The sequence below is a fragment of the Ranitomeya variabilis genome, chromosome 1 (assembly GCF_051348905.1).
Source record: "Ranitomeya variabilis isolate aRanVar5 chromosome 1, aRanVar5.hap1, whole genome shotgun sequence".
In the NCBI taxonomy this organism is placed as follows: domain Eukaryota; kingdom Metazoa; phylum Chordata; class Amphibia; order Anura; family Dendrobatidae; genus Ranitomeya; species Ranitomeya variabilis.
In genome coordinates this window covers 583,130,248-583,148,447 of record NC_135232.1, presented here as the reverse complement: position 1 = coordinate 583,148,447, position 18,200 = coordinate 583,130,248, and the positions used below count along the sequence as shown (strand labels likewise).

At 46.3% G+C, this 18,200-nt stretch overlaps 1 protein-coding gene across 1 annotated transcript in view; it reads right to left on the bottom strand.

The window, feature by feature from the left end:
* Positions 1–18,200, bottom strand: part of ENSA (endosulfine alpha) — a 31,618-nt gene that overhangs the window by 9,422 nt on the left and 3,996 nt on the right. Inside the window, exon 2 of the mRNA XM_077257746.1 lies at positions 16,815–16,940. Within this exon, the coding sequence (XP_077113861.1) occupies positions 16,815–16,940 (126 nt within the window). The remainder of the gene's footprint in view (positions 1–16,814; positions 16,941–18,200) is intronic.

Sequence of the window (18,200 nt, the reverse complement as noted above, 5' to 3'; positions counted from 1 at the left end):
TATGCGTGGCTCCCCCTGTCCTATCCTGCTATGCGTGGCTCCCCCTGTCCTATCCTGCTATGCGTGGCTCCCCCTGTCCTATCCTGCTATGCGTGGCTTCCCCTGTCCTATCCTGCTATGCGTGGCTCCCCCGGTCCCCTGGTTGTATGCATGGCTCACATTGCCCCTACTTCTCTTCTGCTCAGCGGTCACGTGGTACTGCTTATTAAGGTAATAAATATGCGCTCCACGCCTATGGGAGTGGGGAAGTGACCTTAATGAGCGGTTAGCCGGCAGCAGCAGCTGTCACTGTGCCACAGGCGCCGAGTCCGACACTCCCCTCCCCCGCCGGCGTTCTGGACAATTGACTCGTGTATAGTCTGAGGGGGGCGTTTTCAGCACAAAAATAATTGTGCTGAAAATCTCGGCTTATACACGAGTATATACGGTAAACGCAAAACATAACCTAAATTTGCCATCATCATAAATTATATGGCCGGGATCACACATGCGAGAAATACGGCCGAGTCTCGCATGTTAATACCCGGCATTGTCGCCATCACTCAGGAGCGTAGCGTGTGCGGCTGCATGTATTGCTATGCTGCCGCACGCTCCGTCCTGAGTGACGGCGGAAAAAGCCGGGTATTAACTTGTGAGACTCGGCCGTATTTCGCGCATGTGTAATCCCGGCCTAATGTGTCACGAAAAAAACTCAGAATCAATGGGATTTATACAATCCAGAGCTATTCCTGCATGAGGAGTAAGATTCAAAAAATTGGCCTGGTCACGCAAGGATTAAGGGCATAAGATTTAAAAGATTAAAAATTAAGACATTTTCACAGAATTTGCCAAAATTATCACTTACAGTAAGCAAACTAACAATGATAAGACTGATACAGAGGGGCGTGGACCCTGCCCTGCAGGCTTACATTCTACAGGATGGTGAGGAAGGAGACAATAGATTGAGGGTTGCAGCAGCTCCGCTGTTGGTGAGGCGGTAGCTCAGGTAGTGATGAGGAGACAGCGAGGTCATTGCAGGCTGTAGGCTTTCCTGAAGAGGTGGGTTTTCAGGTTCCGTCTGAAGGATCTGAATGTGGTTGATTGTCGGACGTGTTGGGGCAAAAAATTCCAGAGGATGGGGGATATTTGTGAGAAGTCTTGGAGGCGGTTTGGTGAGGAGCGAATAAGTGTGGAGGAGAGAAGGAGGTCATGGGAGGACCGGAGATTACGTGAGGGAAGATATCAGGAGATTAGTTCAGAGATATATGGAGGAGACAGGTTATGGATGGCTTTGTAGGTTAGTATTAGTAATTTGAACTGGATACACTGAGGGAATGGGAGCCAGTGAAGAGATTTGCAGAGGGGGAAAGCGGAGGAGTAGCAAAGAGAGAGATGAATTAGTCGGGCAGCAGAGTTAAGGATGGACTGAAGAAGTGGGTGTTAGCAAGGAGGCTACAGAAAAGGATGTTCTAGTAGTCGATACGATGATGAGGGCATGCACAAGCATTTTAGTAGATTGACGGTTGAGGAAAGAACGGATTCTGGAGACATTTTTGAGCTGGAGGCAACAGGAGGTGGAAAGAGCTTGGATGTGCGGTTTGAAGGACAGGGCAGAATCAAGTTAGTCCGAGACAGCAGACTTCTGGTATGAGGGAAAGCGTGATGTCATTAATTGCAATAGATAGGTCAGGTAAGGAAGATGTATGAGATGGAGGAAATATGATTTCAGATTTGTCCATACTGAGTTTGATGAAGCGAGAGGTGAAGAAGGAGGAGCTGGCTGACAGACAATCCGGGATTCTGACAGCAGAGAGGTGACGTCTGGGCCAGAGAGGTAGATCTGAGTGTCATCAGCATAAAGGTGGTACTGGAATCCATGGGACTTTATGAGGTGTCGCAGGCCAAGTGTATAGGTTGAAAAGAGTAGGGCTCCTAGAACAGAGCCTTGGGGGACTCCAACAGAGACAGGGTGGGACAATAATAACAAGGAGGTAGTGTGGGAGACGCTGAATGTGCGGTTGGAAAGGTATGAGGAGAGCCAGGATAGGGCGAGGTCTTGATGCCAAAGGAGGAGAGGATCTGTAGTAGGAGGAAGTGGTCAACTGTGTCGAAAGTAGAGGGCAGGTCTAGGAGGAGTATAGAGTATTGTCCGCTAGCTTTGGCTGGAAGTAGGTCGTTAGTAATTTTTGGTCAGGGCTGTCTCAGTTGAGTGATGGGGGCGGAAACCAGATTGCAGATTGTCAAAGAGCAAGTTAGATGAGAGGTGGGAAAGTTCAGCGTGGACGTGCTGCTCCAGGAGTTTGGAAGCAAATGGGAGCAGCGATATTGGGCGATAGCTGGACATAGCAGTTGGATTGAGGGTTAACTTTTTAAGGATAGGCGTGATTGTGGCATGTTTGAAAGCAGAAGGGAAGGTAACAGAAGTTAGTGATAGGTTGAAGAGGTGGGTTACGGATGAGATAAGAGTGAAGGTGAGGTTGGTGAGGAGGTGGGATGGGGTCGAGCGCACAGGTGGTTAGGTGCGATTTGGAGAGGAGACAATTAAGCCCCCCTTCAGTGACGTTGGATTGGGAGGTTACGGGGTTTGGGCACTGGTCTGGTATACAAAGGAGTTGTGGTGGTTGAACAATGGAGACTTGCCTTGTTTGGTCGATCTTATTTTTGAAGTGTGTGGCAGAGTCCTCAGCAGAGATGAGGGAGGTTGGAGGGGGCAGTGGGCAGCAGAGAAGGGAGTTAGAAGTTTTGAATAACTGTTTGGGGTTGTAGGATAAGGGAAGATACGAGGGTTGTGAAGTAGGCCTGTTTAGCAGAGGTGAGAGCAGATTTGATAGCGAGTGTTGCCTGTTTGAATGCTGTGAGGTCGTCTTGCGAATGCGTTTTCTTCCTACGCTGCTCTGCAACCCTGGACACTTGCCGGAGCTTTTTAATGGTGTTATTGTGCCAGGGTTGTCTATTGATACATCGTACTCTGCCATGAACGAGAGGGGCAACCGCGTCAACAGCTGAAGCGACAGTGGCATTGTAGAAAGCAGTAGCACTGTATGTGTTGAAGGATATGGATGCCAGTGGTAGAAGAGAGTCAGAGAGCGTGTGGGTGTCTAGGTGTGCAAGGTTTCTGCGGGGGTGCGCATGTTGCTGGACATGGGTGACAGGTGAGGAGACAGGGATGAGAAAGTGAGTAGATGGTGGTCGGATAGAGGGAGAGGGTAAGTGGTGAAGTTAGATAGAGAGCAGAGATGGGTGAAGACCAGGTCTATTGTATGTCCGTTTGTGTGGGTGGCCGAGGAGGACCACAGAGCAAGTCCAAAAGATGAAGTAAAGGACTGGAGTTTGGAGGCTATTGACTGAGGGGTATCAGTGGGGATGTTGAATTCACCCATGATGATAGTGGGAAAGAGAGAAAGAGAATCACATGAAGCTTATTAGAGGGAGCACGGGTTTTATAGTTATACATTTAACAAATTTTACCACTATCATGAAGTACAATATGTCACGAAAATAACAGTCTCAGAATTGGACCGATCCAGAGTTATTACCTCAAAGTGATAGTGGTCATAATTGTAAAATTTGGCCTGGTCTTGAAGGTGAAAACAGGCTTGATGGGTGAAGAAGTTAAAGAAAAAATACTATTAACTATATGGGGTTAATCTCCATGGTAATAGCCTGCCCGGCGCCTGCACATAGCAGAATGCTGCAGGGAGAAAATTATCTTTATTTCCTCTGGCAGAGTTCCGGTTTTGGTCATGGCGCTGTGGTGGGTTAAGTCACTACTCTGTGTATACAGATGGTCGGCTGTAACTGCAACCCCGGTTCCTGACTGACAGCGGACACCCTCTATACTCAAAGCAGTGACTGAACCCAGAACACCATCGGAGGGAATAGGCTTCATTTTGTCCCTGCAGCATTTGGCCAAGTGCGGGCATCAGGTTAGGCTTCTTTCATACTTCCGTCTGTAGTCACCCGTCACGAAGCGTGGGCGCGACGTACCGATGGAAGGGTTTGCTTTCACATTTCCATCTGCGTTGCTGGGCAGGAAAGAGTCAGAGAGAGACATTTCCTGCCGGGCATGCGCAGACGGAAAAACTGGATGCAACGTACAGAAAAACGTTCCCTTGAACGTTTTTCCGAGACGATGGACGCAAAGTGTGGCCATAAGTCGCGATCCGTCGGCAATACAAGTCTATGGGAAAAAAACCGCATCCTTGCGGGCAAATTTGCAGGATATGTTTTTTTCCCGAAACGACGCATTGTGACGGATATAAACGGAAGTGTGAAAGTAGCCTTAGTAATGCTATTACCCTGCAGTTTAAACACCATATCTACAGGGATATAGCGATTTTCCTGATGACAGGTTCGCTTTAAGGAACGATGTGCTGCAGTATCTAGAAGGAAGGAAGCATCACACGGCCGGGATTTATTGCTCATTAATGAACTACCACAGAACATGAGAGCCAGCTCAGATAATAACTCATCAGTAGGCCACCAAGCCATAATTACTGCATAATATATATTGTATAATGCAACTCCAAACCAAGGGAATACACAGAGTGTAACTCCAGAGCTGCACTCACTATTCTGCTGGTGCAGTCACTGTGTACATTACATTACATTACTGATCCTGTACTGATCCTGAGTTACATCCTGTATTATACTCCAGAGCTGCACTCACTATTCTGCTGGTGCAGTCACTGTGTACATACATTACTGATCCTGAGTTACATCCTGTATTAGGCTACGTTCACATTTGCGTTGTGCGCCGCAGCGTCGGCGCCGCAGCACACAACGCAAACAAAAACGCGGCAAAACGCATGCACAACGCTGCGTTTTGCGCCGCATGCGTCCTTTTTTTCATTGATTTCGGACGCAGCAAAAATGCAACTTGCTGCGTCCTCTGCGCCCGGACGCGGGCGCCGCAGGGACGCATGCGGCGCCAAACGCAAGTGCACCGCATGTACATGCGCCCCCATGTTAAATATAGGGGCGCATGATGCATGCGGCGCCGCTGCGGCGCCCGACGCTGCGGCGCTAGCCGCAAATGTGAACGTAGCCTAATACTCCAGAGCTGCACTCACTATTCTGCTGGTGCAGTCACTGTGTACATACATTACATTACTGATCCTGAGTTACATCCTGTATTATACACCAGAGCTGCACTCACTATTCTGCTGGTGCAGTCACTGTGTACATACATTACATTACTGATCCTGAGTTACATCCTATATTATACCCCAGAGCTGCACTCACTATTCTGCTGGTGCAGTCACTGTGTACATACATTACATTACTGATCCTGAGTTACATCCTGTATTATACTCCAGAGCTGCACTCACTATTCTGCTGGTGCAGCCACGGTGTACATACAGTTGTGTGCAAAAGCTTTCATACCCCGGCAGAATTTTTGCTTTCACAAAGGACTTCAAGCTGTCATTGATGTTAGAGGAGGCAATACACGGTATTAAGAAATGGGGTATGTAGACTTTTGTTCAGGGTCATTTGGATGTTTTGGGTTGTCATTATGATTTAAAAAGAGGAAACACAGTAGTCTGACAATAAATGACTTCATCCAACCACTAACCATGAGTGGATAAATAGTTTTGGTGTTATTTATATTCTCTGAAAAAGGTCAAGACATCAAAAATTCTGCCGAGGTATGTAAACTTTTGAGCACAACTGTACATAACATTACAGATCCTGAGATACATACAGTATTACACTCCAGAGCTGCACTCACTATTCTGCTGGTGCAGTCACTGTGTACATACATTACATTATTGATCCTGAGTTACATCCTGTATTATGCTCCAGAGCTGCACTCACTATTCTGCTGGTGCAGTCTCTGTGTACATACATTACATTACTGATCCTGTACTAATCCTGACTTACATCCTGTATTAGGCTACTTTCACACTAGCGTTTTTTTGCATACGTCGCAATGCGTCGTTTTGGCGAAAAACGCATACTGCAAAGTTGTCTGCAGGATGCGTATTTTCCCCATAGACTAACATTAGCGACGTATTGACACACGTCGCAACCGTCGTGCGACGGTTGCGTCGTGTTGTGGCGGACCGCCGGCAGCAAAAGAACGTTACATGTAAGGCTACTTTCACACTTTTTTTTGTGGCGACGGTCCGATGAAACCGTCGCACGATGGTTGCGACGTGTAGCAATGCGTCGCTAATACACGTCTATGGAGAAAAAACGCATCCTGCAAGCACTTTTGCAGGATGCGTTTTTTCTCCAGAACGACGCATAGCGACGTGCAGTGCACGACGCTAGTGTGAAAGTAGCCTAACGTTTTTTGGTGCCGACGGTCGGCCGGAACTCCGCCCCCACCTCTCCGCAGCTCACAATGGGGCAGCGGATGCGTGGAAAAACAGCATCCGCTGCCCCCGTTGTGCGGCGCTTGCACAGTATGCGTCAGTACGTCGGGCCGACGCAGCGCGACGGCCCCGTACCGACGCTAGTGTGAAAGTAGCCTTATACTCCAGAGCTGCACTCACTATTCTGCTGGTGCAGTCACTGTGTACATACATTACTGATCCTGAGTTACCTCTTGCATTATACTCCAGAGCTGCACTCACTATTCTGCTAGTGCAGTCACTGTGTACATACAGTACTGATCCGGAGTTAAATCCTGTATTATACTCCAGAGCTGCACTCACTATTCTGCTAGTGCAGTCACTGTGTACATACATTACTGATCCTGAATTATATGCTGTATTATATTCATTATATACAGAGGAAAGATCAGGCCATCTACACTGTAGGTCAGTTTTGTAGGCAGCAGCATAGTGAGTGCAGCTCTGTGCTTCATACAGCACATGATATAGTCTGAAAAATACGGTATATCACTATAAGACGAAGTTTTTTCCTCCAAAAACATAGAGGAAAATGGGGGGTGCGTCTTGTAGCCCGGATGTACCAGCTCTGGCTGTGGTGGGGAGGTCGCAGCGCCTTTCAGAGGCAGGAGCCGGCTGCTGCTGAGGCCAACTCCTGTGCCCGCTGCCAAAGAGAAATGAATATTCAGTGCATTCCACGCCCATGGGAGTGGAATGCGGTGAATATTTGTTTCTCTTAAGTAGCGGCACACGTGACCACCAGCAGCAGCAGGAAGGCTCCTGCTTACACTGTGCCCCACTATTAATGAGCAACGAATACTCACTGCTTTGCGCGCACACGGCCCCGGCATGAAGAGCATTGAGTATTCCGGCAGCTGCCTTCCAGCTTGCAAACAGTGCATGACATCCCTGCCATGCGCTGCTTACAAGAATAAAGCAGCTGCTGGAATCGGAACAAGATGCTGCAAGGGAGTGCTGGGAAGGTAAGTGAAATGGTTTGTTTTTTAATGTTTTCGAATTGAGCCATGCACACCAGGTTAGGGATGAGGGGGGCCATGTGTATCAGGATGGGATCATATACAGTATAGACCAAACGTTTGGACACACCTTCTCATTTAACAATTTTTCTGTATTTTCATGACTATGAAAATTGTACATTCACACTGAAGGCATCAAAACTATGAATTAACACATGTGGAATTATATACTTAACAAAAAAGTGTGAAACAACTGAAATTATGTCTTATATTCTAGGTTCTTCAAAGTAGCCACCTTTTGCTATGATGACTGCTTTGCACACTCTTGGCGTTCTCTTGATGAGCTTCAAGAGGTAGTCACCGGGAATTGCTTTCACTTCACAGGTGTGGCCTGTCAGGTTTAATAAGTGGGATCTCTTGCCTTATAAATGGGGTTGGGACCATGAGTTGTGTTGTGCAGAAGTCTGGTGGATGCACGGCTGATAGTCCTACTGAATAGACTGTTAGAATTTGTATTATGGCAAGAAAAAAGCATCTAAGTAAAGAAAAATGAGTGGCCATCATTACTTTAACCCCTTTATGACCCAGCCTATTTTGGCCTTAATGACCTTGCCGTTTTTTGCAATTCTGACCAGTGTCCCTTTATGAGGTAATAACTCAGGAACGCTTCAACGGATCCTAGCGATTCTGAGATTGTTTTTTCGTGACATATTGGGCTTCATGTTAGTGGTAAATTTAGGTTGATAATTTCTGAGTTTATTTGTGAAAAAAAACGGAAATTTGGCGAAAATTTTGAAAATTTCGCAATTTTCACATTTTGAATTTTTATTCTGTTAAACCAGAGAGTTATGTGACACAAAATAGTTAATAAATAACATTTCCCACATGTCTACTTTACATCAGCACAATTTTGGAAACAAATTTTTTTTTTTTGCTAGGAAGTTATAAGGGTTAAAATTTGACCAGTGATTTCTCATTTTTACAACAAAATTTACAAAACCATTTTTTTAGGGACCACCTCACATTTGAAGTCAGTTTGAGGGTTCTATATGGCTGAAAATACCCAAAAGTGACACCATTCTAAAAACTGCACCCCTCAAGGTGCTCAAAACCACATTCAAGAAGTTTATTAACCCTTCAGGTGTTTCACAGCAGCAGAAGCAACATGGAAGGAAAAAATGAACATTTTACTTTTTAGTCACAAAAATGATCTTTTCGCAACAATTTTTTTATTTTCCCAAGGGTAAAAGGAGAAACTGGACCACGGACGTTGTTGTCCAATTTGTCCTGAGTACGCTGATACCTCATATGTGGGGGTAAACCACTGTTTGGGCGCACGGCAGGGCTCGGAAGGGAAGGAGCGCCATTTAACTTTTTGAATGAAAAATTATCTCCATCGCTAGCGGACACCATGTCAAGTTTGGAGATCCCCTGTGTGCCTAAACATTGGAGCTCCCCCACAAGTGACCCCATTTTGGAAACTAGACCCCCCAAGGAACATATCTAGAAGCATAGTGAGCACTTTAAACCCTCAGGTGCTTCACAAATTGATCCGTAAAAATGAAAAAGTACTTTTTTTTTTTTCACACAAAATTTCTTTTAGCCTCAATTTTTTCATTTTCACATGGGCAACAGGATAAAATGGATCCTAAAATTTGTTGGGCAATTTCTCCTCAGTACGCCGATACCTCATATGTGGTGGTAAACCACTGTTTGGGTGCACGGCAAGGCTCGGAAGGGGAGGCGTGCCATTTGACTTTTTGAATGGAAAATTAGCTCCAATCGTTAGGGGACACCATGTCGCGTTTGGAGAGCCCGTGTGCCTAAACATTGGAGCTCCCCTACAAGTGACCCCATTTTGGAAACTAGACCCCCCCAAGGAACTTATCTAGATGCATAGTGAGCACTTATAACCCCCAGGTGCTTCACAGAAGTTTATAACGCAGAGCCGTGAAAATAAAAAATAATTTTTCTTTCCTCAAAAATGATTTTTAGCCCAGAATTTTTTATTTTCCCAAGGGTGATAGGAGAAATTGGACCCCAAATGTTGTTGTCCAGTTTGTCCTGAGTACGATGATACCCCATATGTGGGGGTAAACCACTGTTTGGGCGCACGGCAGGGCTCGGAAGGGAAGTAGTGACATTTGAAATGCAGACTTTGATGGAATGGTCTGCGGGCATCACGTTGCATTTGCAGAGCCCCTGATGTGCCTAAACAGTAGAAACACCCCACAAGTGACCCCATTTTGGAAACTAGACGCCCCAAGAAACTTATCTAGATGTGTGGTGAGCACTTTCAGCCCCCAAGTGCTTCACAGAAGTTTATAACGCAGAGCTGTGAAAATAAAAAATAATTGTTCTTTCCTCAAAAATTATGTTTTAGCAAGTAATTTTTTATCTTTGCAAGGGTAACAGGAGAAATTGGACCCCAACAGTTGTTGCCCAGTTTGTCCTGAGTACGCTGGTACCCCATATGTGGGGGTAAACCACTGTTTGGGCGCACGTCGGGGCTTGGAAGGGAGGGAGCACCATTTGACTTTTTAAACGCAAGATTGGCTGAAATCAATGGTGGCGCCATGTTGCGTTTGGAGACCCCTGATGTGCCTAAACAGTGCAAACCCCTCAATTCTAACTTCAACACTAACCCCAACACACCCCTAATCCTAATCCCAACTGTAGCCATAACCCTAATCACAACCCTAACCCCAACACACCCCTAACTACAACCCTAACCCCAACACACCCGTAACCCTAATCCCAACCCTAACCACAACTGTAACCCCAACACACCCCTAACCCTATCCGTAACCCTAACCACAAGCCTAATCTTAACCCTATTTCCAACCCTAGCCCTAATTCCAACCCTAACCCTAAGGCTATGTGCCCACGTTGCGGATTCGTGTGAGATTTTTCCGCACGATTTTTGAAAAATCTGCAGGTAAAAGGCACTGCGTTTTACCTGCGGATTTACAGCGGATTTCCAGTGTTTTTTTGTGCGGATTTCACCTGCGGATTCCTATTAAGGAACAGGTGTAAAACGCTGCGGAATCCGCACAAAGAATTGACATGCTGCGGAAAATACAACGCAGCGTTTCTGCACGGAATTTTCCGCACCATGGGCACAGCGGATTTGGTTTTCCATAGGTGTACATGGTACTGTAAACCTGATGGAAAACTGCTACGAATTCGCAGCGGCCAATCCGCTGCGGATCCGCGGCCAAATCCGCAGGGGTTTATTTATTATTTTTTTATTTTGATCGCTGCGATAGAACCTATCACAGCAATCAAAACGTACTTGTAACGAATCTGCCGGCTGGCAGATTCGGCGGGCGCACTGCGCATGCGTCCGCCATTTTGGAAGATGGCGGCGCCCATGGAGAAGACAGACGGACACCGGGAGCCTCGGTAAGTATGAGGGGGGGGGGAGATCGGGGCACGGGGGGGGGGGTTGGGGGGCGTCGGAGCACGGGGGGAGCGGACAAGAGGACGGGGGAGCGGAGCACAAGACGGAGGGGAGCGGAGCACAGATCGGTGGCTTGGGGGGGCGATCGGTGGGGTGGGGGGGGTCACAAGTGTTTCCAGCCATGGCCGATGATATTGCAGCACGCCTATGTGGCGTCAAAGGTCGGGAAGGGGTTAAGAAATGAAGGTAAGTCAGTCTGAAAAATTGCAAAAACTTTGAAAGTGTCCCCAAGTGCAGTGGCAAAAACCATCAAGCGCTACAAAGAAACTGGCTCACATGAGGACTGCCCCAGGAAAGGAAGACCAAGTGTCACCTCTGCTTCTGAGGATAAGTCTATCCGAGTCACCAACCTCAGAAATCGCAGGTTAACAGCAGCTCAGATTAAAGAACAGGTCAATGCCACACAGAGTTCTAGCAGCAGACACATCTCTACAACAACTGTTAAGAGGAAAGTTTGTGCAGCAGGCCTTCATGGTAAAATAGCTGCTAGGAAACCACTGCTAAGGACAGGCAACAAGCAGAAGAGACTTATTTGGGCTAAAGAACACAAGGAATGGACATTAGACCAGTGGAAATCTGTGCTTTGGTCTGTTGAGTCCAAATTTGAGATCTTTGGTTCCAACCACCGTGTCTTTGTGCGACGCAGAAAAGGTGAACGGATGGACTCTACATGCTTGGTTCCCACCGTGAAGCATGGAGGAGGATGAGGTGTGATGGTGTGGGGGTGCTTTGCTGGTGACACTGTTGGGGATTTATTCAAAATTGAAGGCATACTGAACCAGCATGGCTACCACAGCATCTTGCAGCGGCATGCTATTCCATCTGGTTTGCGTTTAGTTGGACCATCATTTATTTTTCAACAGGACAACGACCCTAAACACACCTCCAGGCTGTGTAAGGGCTATTTGACCAAGAAGGAGGGTGTTGGGGTGCTACGCCAGATGACCTGGCCTCCAGTCACCAGACCTGAACCCAATCGAGATGGTTTGGGGTGAGCTGGACCGCAGAGTGAAGGCAAAAGGGCCAACAAGTGCTAAGCATCTCTGGGAACTCCTTCAAGATTGTTGGAAGACCATTCCCGGTGACTACCTCTTGAAGCTCATCAAGAGAATGCCAAGAGTGTGCAAAGCAGTCATCAAAGCAAGTTTGATGCCTTCAGTGTGAATGAACAATTTTCATAGTCACGAAAATACAGAAAAATCTTTAAATGAGAAGGTGTGTCCAAACTTTTGGTCTGTACTGTATATCAGGATAGAGGATATCAAGTACAGAATTGACCACATTTTTGGCTTCAATTTTTGTTTTCTAATTTCCTCCTTTAACCCCTTTCTGCCATTGGACATACTATTCCGTCCATGTGGGGTGGGCCCTAATTCCCAAGGACGGAATAGTACGTCCAGCACGATCGGCCGCGCTCACGGGGGGAGCGCGGCCGAGTGTCAGCTGCCTATCGCAGCTGACATCCGGCACTATGTGCCAGGAGCAGTCACGGACCGCCCCCGGCACATTAACCCCCGGCACACCGCGATCAAACATGATCGCGGTGTGCCGGCGGTACAGGGAAGCATCGCGCAGGGAGGGGGCTCCCTGCGGGCTTCCCTGAGACCCCCGGAGCAATGCGATGTGATCGCGTTGCTGCGAGGGTCTCCTACCTCCTATCCCTGCAGGCCCCGGATCCAAAATGGCCGCGGGGCTGCATCCGGGTCCTGCAGGGATTACTTCCGGGTGCCGTGCAGGTGCTTGTTAGGCTACTTTCACACTAGCGTTAACTGCAATACGTCGCAAATGCGTCGTTTTGCCGAAAATACGCATCCAGCAAAAGTTCTTGCTGGATACGTTTTTTCGTCATAGACTAACATTAGCGACGCATTGCCAAACGTCGCGTCCGTTTTGCGACGCTTGGGCGTGTGGTAGCGGACCGTCGGGAGAAAAAACGTTACATGTAACGTTTTTTGCTCCCGACGGTCCGCTTTTTCCGACCGCGCATGCGCGGCCGGAACTCCGCCCCCACCCCCCCGCACTTCCCCGCACCTCACAATGGGGCAGCGGATGCCTGGGAAAAGTGCATCCGCTGCCCCCGTTGTGCGGCGGAGACCACGCTAGCGTCGGGAACGTCGGCCCGACGCACAGCGACGGGTTGTTCCCGACGCTAGTGTGAAAGTAGCCTAAGCCTGCACGGCTGTAAGTGAGATCGGTGATCTGATAAGAGTGCTGTGCACACTGTCAGATCACCGATCTGTAATGTCCCCCCCTGGGACAAAGTAAAAAAAAAATTCCCACATGTGTAAAAAAAAAAAAGAAAAAAAAAATTCCTAAATAAAGAAAAAAAATAAATAAATTATTCCCATAAATACATTCCTTTATCTAAATTAAAAAAAATCAAACAACAAAAGTACACATATTTAGTATCGCCGCGTCCGTAACGACCCAACCTATAAAACTGTCCCACTAGTTAACCCCTTCAGTGAACACCGTAAGAAAAAAAAAAAAAAAAGAGGCAAAAAAACAACGCTTTATTCTCATACCGCCAAACAAAAAGTAGAATAACACGCAATCAAAAAGACGGACATAAATAACCATGGTACCGCTGCAAACGTCATCTTGTCCCGCAAAAAACGAGCCGCCATATAGCATCATCAGCGAAAAAATAAAAAAGTTATAGTCCTCAGAATAAAGCGATGCCAAAATAATTATTTTTTCTATAAAATAGTTTTTATCGTATAAAAGCGCCAAAACATAAAAAAAAATGATAGAAATGAGGTATCGCTGTAATCGTACTGACCCGACGAATAAAACTGCTTTATCAATTTTACCAAACGCGGAACGGTATAAACGCCTCCCCCAAAAGAAATTCATGAATAGCTGGTTTTTGGTCATTCTGCCTCACAAAAATCGGAATAAAAAGCGATCAAAAAATCTCCCGTGCCCGAGCATGTTACCAATAAAAACGTCAACTCGTTCCGCAAAAAACAAGACCTCACATGACTCTGGACTCAAATATGGAAAAATTATAGCTCTCAAAATGTGGTAACGCAAAAAATATTTTTTGCAATAAAAAGCTTCTTTCAGTGTGTGACGGCTGCCAATCATAAAAATCCGCTAAAAAACCCGCTATAAAAGTAAATCAAACCCCCCTTCATCACCCCCTTAGTTAGGGAAAAATAAAAAAATTTAAAAAATGTAGTTATTTCCATTTTACCATTAGGGTTAGGGCTAGGGCTAAAGTTAGGGTTGGGGCTAAAGTTAGGGTTGGGGCTAAAGTTAGGGTTGGGGCTAAAGTTAGGGTTGGGGCTAAAGTTAGGGTTGGGGCTAAAGTTAGGGTTGGGGCTAAAGTTAGGGTTGGGGCTAAAGTTAGGGTTGGGGCTAAAGTTAGGGTTGGGGCTAAAGTTAGGGTTGGGGCTAAAGTTAGGGTTGGGGCTAAAGTTAGGGTTGGGGCTAAAGTTAGGGTTGGGGCTAAAGTTAGGGTTGGGGCTAAAGTTAGGGTTGGGGCTAAAGTTAGGGTTGGGGCTAAAGTTAGGGTTGGGGCTAAAGTTAGGGTTGGGGCTAAAGTTAGGGTTGGGGCTAAAGTTAGGGTTGGGGCTAAAGTTAGGGTTGGGGCTAAAGTTAGGGTTGGGGCTAAAGTTAGGGTTGGGGCTAAAGTTAGGGTTGGGGCTAAAGTTAGGGTTGGGGCTAAAGTTAGGGTTGGGGCTAAAGTTAGGGTTGGGGCTAAAGTTAGGGTTGGGGCTAAAGTTAGGGTTGGGGCTAAAGTTAGGGTTGGGGCTAAAGTTAGGGTTGGGGCTAAAGTTAGGGTTGGGGCTAAAGTTAGGGTTTGGATTACATCTACAGTTGGGAATAGGGTTGGGATTAGGGTTAGGGGTGTGTCTGGGTTAGACGTGTGGTTAGGGTTACCGTTGGGATTAGGGTTAGGGGTGTGTTTGGATTAGGGTTTCAGTTATAATTGGGGGGTTTCCACTGTTAAGGCACATCAGGGGCTCTCCAAATGCGACATGGCGTCCGATCTCAATTTCAGCCAATTCTGCGTTGAAAAAGTAAAACAGTGCTCCTTCCCTTCCGAGCTCTCCTGTGCACCCAAACAGGGGTTTACCCCAACATTTGGGGTATCAGCGTACTCGGAACACATTGGAGAACAACTTTTGGGGTCCAATTTCTCCTGTTACCCTTGGGAAAATACAAAACTGGGGGCTAAAAAGTAATTTTGGGGGGACTTTTTTTTATTTTTATGGCTATGCGTTATAAACTGTAGTGAAACACTTGAGGGCTCAAAACTCTCACAACACATCTAGATGAGTTGCTTAGGGGGTCTACTTTCCAAAATGGTCTCACTTGCGGGGTTTTTTTTACTGTTTAGGTACATTAGGGCTCTGCAAACGCAATGTGACGCCTGCAGACCATTCCATCTAAGTCTGCATTCAAAATGGCGCTCCATCCCTTCTGAGCCCTCCCATGCGCCCAAACAGTGGTTCCCCCCCACATATGGGGTATCAGCGTACTCAGGACAAATTGGACAACAACTTTTGGGGTCCAACTTCTCCTGTTACCCTCGGGAAAATGCAAAACTGGGGGCTAAAAAATAATTTTTGTGGGAAAAAAATGTTTGTTTTATTTTTACGGCTCTGCATTATAAACTTCTGTGAAGCAGTTGGTGGGTCAAAGTGCTCACTACACCTCTAGATAAGTTCCTTAGGGGGTCTACTTTCCAAAATGGTGTCACTTGTGGGGGGGTTTCAATGTTTAGGCACATCAGTGGCTCTCCAAATGCAACATGGCGTCCCATCTCAATTCCTGTCAATTTTGCAGTGAAAAGTCAAACGGCGCTCCTTCCCTTCCGAGCTCTCCCATGCGCCCAAACAGTGGTTTACCCCCACATATGGGGTATCAGCGTACTCAGGACAAATTGTACAACATCTTTTGGGGTCCATTTTCTCCTGTTACCCTTGGTAAAATAAAACAATTTGGAGCTGAAGTAAATTTTGTGTGAAAAAAAGTTAAATGTTCATTTTTATTTAAACATTCCAAAAATTCCTGTGAAACACCTGAAGGGTTAATAAACTTCTTGAATGTGGTTTTGAGCACCTTGAGGGGTGCAGTTTTTAGAATGGTGTCACACTTGGGTATTTTCTATCATATAGACCCCTCAAAATGACTTCAAATGAGATGTGGTCCCTAAAAAAAAAATGGTGTTGTGAAAATGAGAAATTGCTGGTCAAATTTTAACCCTTATAACTCCCTAACAAAAAAAAAATGTTGGTTCCAAAATTGTGCTGATGTAAAGTAGACATGTTGGAAATGTTACTTATTAAGTATTTTGTGTGACATATCACTGTGATTTAATTGCATAAAAATTCAAAGTTGGAAAATTGCGAAATTTTCTAAATTTTCGCCAAATTTCCCTTTTTTTCCACAAATAAACGCAGGTAATATCAAAGAAATTTTACCACTATCATGAAGTACAATATGTCACGAGAAAACAGTGTCAGAATCACCAGGATCCGTTGAAGCGTTCCAGAGTTATAACCTCATAAATGGACAGTGGTCAGAATTTTAAAAATTGGCCCGGTCATTAACGTTCAAACCACCCTTGGGGGTGAAGGGGTTAAAACCTAGGTGCGTCTTATAGTCCAAAAAATACAGTACTTTTTATTTATATTTGCTAAAAAAAATGCTGAAAAGTAAACATCTATGAAGGACCCTCGATGACCTTTTATCAGGCCCCCCGAGCAGATTCTCAGGGACCACATTCTTGTGCAGGGAGGTGTATTTTGATTGTCACAAGCTCATCAATTCCTTCATGCTCTGTTAGCGCGCGCGCACGCACACACACGCACGCATGCACGCAGTGTTCACTACTGAACATTGAAGGGCATGCAACGAAACATTACGTCCTGAGACCAGTGCCAGAGTCAGGATGCACTTTGTGGGCCGAGTTTGTACGGCCCAGAAGGATGGTATAAATATCCTAATGGCCCTTGGCAGAAAAAAAAAAAAATGATTCCCCATCCCTGGTTTAGGGCATGGTATCCCCTTCTGTTATTAGGAGGCAGACACATGACCACTTACCCCTTTCTGAAGCCTCTTCATAAGGAAATCGGAGCCTCCCGGCTTCTGCCCTAGATTGGGGTATTTGGCCTTCAGCTTCTGCTCCTCCGCCTTCTCAGGCGTCACTGTCTCCTTTTCTTGGGAGTCCTGAATAGAAGAGATATCAGAGGTTGAAGATTTCCATAAATGCCAGGTGGTCATTAGCTGGAAACTTTTCCTGCAGCAGCCACTACAGGTGGAGTGCGGTATTACCTCAAATAAGGAGCAGTCCATTGTAACAAGGACAGCAGCAGCTCACCAGGACCATTTCTCATTGGCTGCCCTCCTCTCTGGCTGATTTGGGGGTAGTCCTGAGCAGCTGTTGTCCGTATTACAATGACACTCACAAACATAGGGAACCTGTGGAATGCGTGTGGGGCCGATAATCGTCTGCACTTTCCTGCATACACTCGTTTCCCTCTTATCTGACCTGAGCAGATGGTGCACACGTCCGCACTCTGCCCACAAGGCCATTTACTCTGCAGCTTTTACCACGCACCCAGTCTTGCACCATTCTGTACTGAAGTGAACTCTGAGGGTCTTCAGGTCTTATTCTCGTAAATCTAAAATTTTGATATGGTTAAAGGGACGGACACAGACTTTAAGGCTAGTTTCAAACTGGGCGTTTTTTTGCAGCTTTTTTTTAATGCTAATTTTCAGCTGCTTTTTCCATTACCAGCAAAGCCTAAGAGTTTTCAGAAATCTCATGCACACACATTGTTGTCATCAGGATTTTGTGCTTTGCATGGTTTTTTTTGGACATAAAGAATGTCACTTCTTTCAGCGTTTTTTACCCACTGACTTGAATGGGTGGTGAAAAAATGCTGAAAAAACACAGGTATCATTTTTTAAAGCGTTTTTGGTGCAGAAAAGTCAACAACAGCAGGATGTGACCTCAGTCAGCTCTGCTACATCTAGATGGCAGGCTGCATGGTTGCATGCTGCGACCATACAGCCTAACATTCAGCAGAGACAGTGAGCAGCGTCTGCTACCGCTGCCTGGTGTCTCCCTGTGAACTCCTATTCCCTGTCTGACGGCACCGCAAGAGTACGTTTTCCTGCTCACAGTGCAGACATGTAGCAGAGCTAGACCAGTTGTGGCACAAATGGATTATAATTTTCTCAGCAGAAAGGTGTGGAATATAGTTGTTATTTTAATTCTCTTGCGGGGGATAATGGGCGATGCAGTAAGTATGGTTTAATTAAGATTTATTAAAGTCTGTCATTCTTTCAACTAACCCCTTTCTGACCTCGGACGGAATAGTACGTCCGAGGTCAGAAGCCCCGCTTTGATGCGGGCTCCGGCGGTGAGCCCGCATCAAAGCCGGGACATGTCAGCTGTTTTGAACAGCTGACATGTGCCCCTAA